Raw genomic sequence first — 7,099 nt, 5'->3', positions numbered from 1 at the left:
GAGGGAGAGAGAGAGATAGAGAGGGAGAGAGAGAGGAGCGGGGGTACTCGCAGACTTTGGCAGAGGGGGTGGATGTGACCGCTTTATGGCTTGTTCTAAAACACCATGTCATTAACTGAATGTTGACAGAGTGTGTATCTTATCACCGGTGCTGTGGTGAGTGATACGCTTTAATACACAAGGAAGAGAGATAAACGCCAAAAAAGATAAGGCAGAGCGAGTGCTCTATTGCCCATTGACTGTGGTTTGAATGTTATTAAATATGGAGAAATATGGAGAAATAGATATAGATAGATATAGATATTTATAAACATAATTTCTTATTACATTTGGTTTAGCTGGCACGACAGGAAATGCTTGCCATACATGGTTCTTTCTAGAAGGTTTTTACTGGTGGTCAGAGAACAAGGATGAGAAAGAGATGTATTACCAGCTCCCTCTAGTGGATCGTTTCAGAATAACACGTCACACTCTTTTTCTCAGTTTTAACACGAGTTCAGTGAAAAGGGAGAAAGAGGCAACACGTTTTACTCTGTTAAGACTATTGCCTAGCCTATAGCTAGACTATTGGCTATCTTTAGTCTAACTATAGTCCAGCCTATAACCCAGCCTATATTCCATCTGCTAGTCTAGACTATAGACTGGACTATAGCTAGACCATAGGCTGGACTATTGCTTGACTATAGGGCTGGATTATAGCTAGAATATAGACTGGAATATAGCTAGACTAGACTGGACTTCAGCTAGACTAGACTGGACTATAGCTAGACTATAGGCTGGACTATAGCTAGACTATAGGCTGGATTATAGCTAGCTAGACTAGACTGGACTATAACTGGACTATAGGCTGGACTATAGCTAGACTATAGGCTGGATTATAGCTAGACTATAGGCTGGACTATAGCTAGACTATAGGCTGGACTATAGCTAGACTATAGGCTGGATTATAGCTAGCTAGACTAGACTGGACTATAGCTGGACTATAGGCTGGACTATAGCTAGACTATAGGCTGGACTAAAGAATAGACTATAGGCTGGACTATAGCTGGACTAAAGAATAGACTATAGGCTGGACTATAGGCTAAACTAAAGGCTGGATTAAAAACTAGACCATAGGCTAGGCCTATAGCTACAGGCTGGGGTACAGGCTGGGCCCCGGCAGCCAGGCCCTAAGGGGACCCTGAGTGGGGGACCCCAGCTAGCGACTCACTACTCGGTGGAGTCCAGGAGCTGGTACTCTCCGCGGCGACCGTAGCAGATGCGGATACCTCCGTCGGCCCAGAGCCGGCGGATGGCGTCCACGTAGCCGCGGTCCAGACGGGTAACCTTCGCAGTGTCCTCCTCATGGATCCACTTAGCATACATCTGAGGACCCAAACACAGATTCCCATGGATGAATATATATATAGAGAGAGAGATTTATATCAGAGCCCACTTTGTATTTGACCTGTACTTAAGACATGCAGTCTCCTTGGGGGAAGCAGTAAATCAAGCTCTCTGTTGATACTTCCTGCTGCACTATACATGTTCTGTCTATAAGTTATATCTAAGCTTCTTTGTGAATATGAGTATAAAGCCCTGCTGCATATTCAGATTCAGATTCAGCTTTATTGGCCGGGTTTGCGTAACAAACAAGGAATATATTAAACAATGCCAGGTGTGGTGAGGTGACGTTGTCACTTTGTGTCATTCTATTCACATATATTAAAGAATAGATAGATATCAGAGTGGGTGTAGTGAATGGGAGAGGTTTTCAGGTTTTAGTTCAACTACTGATTATATTGATATAGCCAACCTCCATTGTGAAAAAGATCTGCTGTGTGTGAATACTGTGTGTTCGAGGAGTATGTAGACCTACAACAAAGATTTAGCTTTGTTTGCATTTTTTACATTTCTGGCTGAGTGTGCATGTTTATATGCCCCCAAATGTGGGTAAGTATATGTGCATGTACGTGTGTGTGTGTGTGTGTGTGTGTGTGTGTGTGTGTGTGTGTGTGTGTGTGTGTGTGTGTGTGTGTTTGTGCTTATGTGCGTGGGTGTGTGTGAGTGTGTTTGTATTTATGTGTATATGTGTGTGTGTAGGTCGATTTTGTGTGTGTTTGTGTATTTGTGTGTAAGCAATATGAATCCGTGTGTGTGTGTGTGTGTGCATGCTTGGGTGTGATGAAGAATAACTTATTTTAGGACACTCCTTGATATCAAAGTAATTGATTTAATTTAAGAGCATGATCATGGGAAGGGAGGGTGATCATTGTGTCCATGTGGAGAGTTTAGGATGTGCCATGGCTGAGAGACAATGTTAAATTGCAATACACTATGAGGAAAAACGGACACGTCTGCAAGTCTGCAAGACGGTTTAAGGAATCTACACATCAAAGAAGTCAGTAGATTTGCATCGCCTCAGTATCAGATTGTGTGTCTAATGGCAATGCAAATGCACCTTTTTACGCCATTAAATTAGTGAGAGGAAAGGATGTATCTTTATATGCAAGGGGAATGTATACAAGTGCCTTTTAAATCCATTAGTAAGTAGTAATGATATAAACAAGATTCGTAACATTTGTATATATCTTTTATAAACATTATGATTAATAATTCCACGACAGTGCGTGTGTGTGTGTGCGTGCATTTGTGTGTACATGCTTGTGTGTGTGTGCATGTGCATGCTTGTGTGTGTTTCTTTGTGTGCATGTGTGTGTGGATGCTTGGGTGTGTCTGACCTCGTTCTCCGTGTTGGAGTAGGGGATCTTCAGGGCCTCCATGGCACTGGTCAGGGCCTGAATGGCGGTGAAGATGTTCTGGAAGATGCATTGAGCGAAGGCCTTCCTCTCGTCATCCGTGAAGCCCCGGCCGTGGATGATCCTCATCTGGCGGATGAAGGTGGTCTTGCCACTCTCCCCGGTGCCTGAGACCGCAGACAGGAGAGTCTTATGATGCATCCTGTATCCAGATAATTTATTCTAGGTTTTCTCATGGTATCGTTTAACATTTGGATACATTTCATTAGGGAATAATGTGCGGAGGGAGGGTGTGGAATTAAAGAGTGTTGGCAGGTTCAAAAAGTGCAATAAGTTGGCCATTTATCGTTATTTTGTATTATTAATTACGATACTTGCGAGGAGACGCATCAGTGAATATGTGAATTTGTTTCTGGGTGTGTGTGACTGAGTGAGTGTGTAAATTAGTGAATGAGTGAGTGAGAGAGACAGGACGAATAAGACAATATCCAATCGTTAGAGAGCGCTAAAATGTTATAACACCTTAAGGAAAGTGACAGCAACACACTCCACAACGAGGCCCTCACCCACAGAGAGTTACATCCAGAAAAGAGTCCCCTTAGCCAGCTTGTCCTGGAACTCTGTCCAACATATAGCAACCACCATATCAGGCAGAACCAGATTATAAGAACTAGAGTAAATGGCTACTTGTCCCTTAACAGAGAATACACCGTTGCAGAATACCTGACCATCGTGACTGACCCAAAACTAAGAAAATCATTGGCCAGATACAGAATAAGCGAACACAGCCTGGCCGTCGAGAAGGGACGCCACAGTGAGGACTGGAATTGAGCTGCACTTCCTATATTCCAAAACATCAGGAACACACACTACCCACTAATTACACCGCCACTGCTGCAGTGAAAAAAGGAGAAAAGTGGTAAAACAACAATAATACATTGTAAATGAGTATAATGAAAAAGAAGATTATAAAATGTAGACGAAGAAGTACATGTAAAGGGCCAAAGAATTGACAGGTGTGGTTGAACCGAGCTTAAGACAACATTCTAATTGAGTCATGGCTAATGTTTTCTACTGAAATTACCAACAGGTTCCCACTCCCTTGCGCGAGACTATTGAAACGTGCGTTTCGAAATGAATATCATCGCTTTGCTCACACTAACCCATCTGCAGATAGGAAACAAACTTGAACTCGTGGGATCGGATTGATCTCAAGAGGCTAATAATTATTTGGAAAATAGCCATATCTGTGATCCAGGCACAATTTGGCACTCGGCCACAGCATCAAACCAAAGGAGCAAGCAAGCAAGAAAAATTCATTAAATTCTCATACGTCCACACATGTTTGTCATAGTTGACGTTGTTTCAAATCGGGCCATTCGGGTCATTGGCCAGTTGCCACTGATGCGGCGCGCCTTAGAAATAGATCACAGGCCGAGGCGACCACATCTTGATTGTCGTATTATTACCAAATTTTATTGAATATAATGGATGTTCTGGTCAATGATATTTAACCAGGTTTATATGTGTCAGGGAATACTTTCAATATGACGGCCAACGCCTCTTATAGGCCTACCTAGCAGGAGAACTTTGATTTCCCTTCGTTCTCTCTTTTTCTGTTCCCGGAGAATCTTCTGGATTTCTTTGTCCAACACGATGGTGTTCTTCTCCTCCTCTGACAGGCAGCAAACACAGGTACGATGGCACCATCGGACACAACCGGCCATGGCGAACACCACTGAAATGCATTGGTTCTTTAACGATCACACATGACAATGAGTCTTTAATGATTGGAAATTAGGTTAATGGGGTTGACAAAATGCACTGTTCTACTTGGCTGCTCATCATTATGTATTTAAAACCTCCATTTTTTTTTTCAAAAGTAAATCGCATGAGTTCATTCAATTATGAACCATAGCCAACGCTCTTCTTCAAACCATCAGGTTAGTTTTCAAAAGTCCACACTCAAAACGCTTACAAACCACTACGCCTACCTTTATGTCTGTCACAATCCTCGGGGAAAATCGGACGCAAACTTTTCTGTGCGCGTTTCGCTGTCCATTTTCCAAAACCAGTCAAATCACAGCATGCTTCTGTAACTCCAGCTCCTGCAGGCTACTCATCGTCAAAAGCAAAACGTTAAATCCACAGGTAATAATAACCTGCTCCTCGGGTATTACTAGACTCAGCAGCACAGTAGAGAGGAGCACTCTCAGTGTGTCGTGTTGTGAACTCCACTCTCGCTGCTCTGCCAGTGGAATGCGCCCTGGGTGACTGGCCTGATCTGCGCCATGGATAAAGTTTCGACTGCTGTTTATCCCTCCTCTGGACCGCTACCGTAAATCCCCGCTCCTCTGTTTATGTCCGTGTAGTCTACCGAGTTTATAGGCTGGCAAATCTCGACGGTTATAAATCACACACGGCCGTAAAGGGAGAGTTGATTGTAATATACGCACGATGAAGTGAAGCATATAGGCCTGTAGGTCGACAAGTCCCTCTTCTGTTTATGTGCTTTGGAAATAATTGTTGAGTTCCTTTAACTTTCCTTTTACTTGTGTGGAGGGATCGTGAACGTGTTTTCCTATATATAGGCTTTACCTAGGGCACAACAGGTATTTGTCCCTCCTACCCCCTCTCGAGTTCTTCGGATGTCTATCTTTTGTGTCTGCCAGCCGAACCGGTTTGTCGAGGCTTTCATTGACTCACTAGCAGGTCTCCGATATTAGGATCACCTGAGCTCGCCATTTCCATGGCAACAGAAGAGTTGAGGGCGAACCGAGCAGTGGCCAGAGTAAGCAATGGGAGGGAGGGAGAGATGTGGTGTGTGTGTGTGTGTGTGTGTGTGTGTGTGTGTGTGTGGGGGGGGGGGGGGGCACATTCAAAAGGACCATGGATGGGTGATCCATAAAAGACAATGGGAAATTAGAAATATATATAAACATAGATTATTTCAGTAATGGGTGGGCCTTGACAAGAATAGAACAAAAAACAGGTGTTCCGCTCCGTCAAGTAAGGAGGTACCCTTTCAGCCGAAGTACAGCCTTCGCCATAAGAGGCCAGTGTTCTTGAGGGAGCGGTGTAGGACCTAATGGTATCGCACCGGCAGGGAGAGTTCAGTGCAGCGAGAAGACTTTGTCCCTTGACACTCGCTTACAGTGAACGATTAATGATTAATCTGACGACCGTCAATTGAGTCATATCGCAGCAGCATTTGGTATAGCCTAATGTTTGCACACCATCCAACAATGAATCAACACTTAGTTAATGCAAGGGTTATAGCCTACGACAAAGGCACCACACAACCAAGGCTACAGTGACTTGTGGATCAGAAAGAAAAAAATAACATCTTTGTCCATCTTTTTGCACGTTAAACCAACCAAACACTGACCACAATAACAATACAGTCAATTAAAAAGCCCCGTTCACAGTTACATATATCTGGATGTAGACCTATGTTTTTGTATCTGCAATTGCTCTTATTGGCTATTTGTGAGTACAAGCATAAAGACATATATGATTTAACTCAACATCACACCTTTATGCGTCCCTTTCCATTCGCGGGATGTGTATGTATCAACGTTATTGGGCCTAAACCATCCGTTTTTGATGTTATGCTGGCACTCATGCAATAACACAACACGTCCACAAGATGTCACTAGGCTAAATTACAAATTGTTTTCTATTTTGCAGGCTCAGTAGGCTGGATGGCTTAATAAAAAAACGACACAAAAATTATGTTAAGAGTTTGATTAAATCTCAACACTGCTGTTACAATATGACGTCACCAACGGCCAACTAATGTTGTGATTTTGTACATGCTCACAATCAAGTTGATCATTCTTTATTTTAAGTTTGCTATACGTGATTGGTAGAGAAGTATAGGGATGCTAAACTAATACAAAATGCCGTTGTATTTGACATTTACATTTACCCTGAATCAACATTGAACTGTTGTATTGTCATGTATGTTGGGGCCGTCACTAGTGGTGTTTGACAGAAATGGGCGTTGTCCATCCAGTTAGGCTAAATGCCTGTTTCTTGATACGCCTCCAGCTCTGGATAATTTTCTTGTTTCCTCTCAAGCCAACTTTACAAAAACAAGAATACATGAGCCGACCCAAGGGCCGCCGAGTTGTGTTTTAATATGCCTCCGTTCAATCCCTCACTTCACTTCTATCTAAAGCATCGTCAGTCAGAAACCGCAAGTTAGAATGCGTCTCGTTCCCAGGCGTTCTCGTCTCACGACAGAGCCTGGAATGGGATGCTCCAAATGAGCGTTATTTGCGAAAGAGAGGGAGGGACTTTCAGTTACATTGGTCTAGCAGCGAGAGAGGGAGGGACTTTCAATGGAGAGATATGTT

At 43.2% G+C, this 7,099-nt stretch overlaps 1 protein-coding gene across 2 annotated transcripts in view; it reads right to left on the bottom strand.

Annotated features, from left to right (window-relative positions):
- LOC307078357 (guanine nucleotide-binding protein subunit alpha-14-like) overlaps positions 1 to 5,278 on the bottom strand; it is an 8,704-nt gene extending 3,426 nt beyond the window's left edge. The window contains exons 1-4 of one of the 2 annotated variants that reach the window (XM_079740110.1): positions 4,733 to 5,278; positions 4,315 to 4,492; positions 2,721 to 2,905; positions 1,211 to 1,365 (exon numbers count right to left, since the gene is read on the bottom strand). In XM_079740110.1, the coding sequence (XP_079596236.1) occupies positions 1,211 to 1,365; positions 2,721 to 2,905; positions 4,315 to 4,465 (491 nt within the window). In that variant the 5' untranslated portion in view covers positions 4,466 to 4,492; positions 4,733 to 5,278. The remainder of the gene's footprint in view (positions 1 to 1,210; positions 1,366 to 2,720; positions 2,906 to 4,314; positions 4,493 to 4,732) is intronic. The other variant, XM_079740109.1, reaches the window with a different exon arrangement.
- Positions 5,279 to 7,099: the final 1,821 nt, after the last annotated feature.

This window comes from Pollachius pollachius (assembly GCF_949987615.1).
Source record: "Pollachius pollachius genome assembly, chromosome: 7".
Lineage (NCBI taxonomy): Eukaryota > Metazoa > Chordata > Actinopteri > Gadiformes > Gadidae > Pollachius > Pollachius pollachius.
Note: the sequence above shows the minus strand (reverse complement) of the source record. Positions and strands in the feature narration are given on the sequence as shown.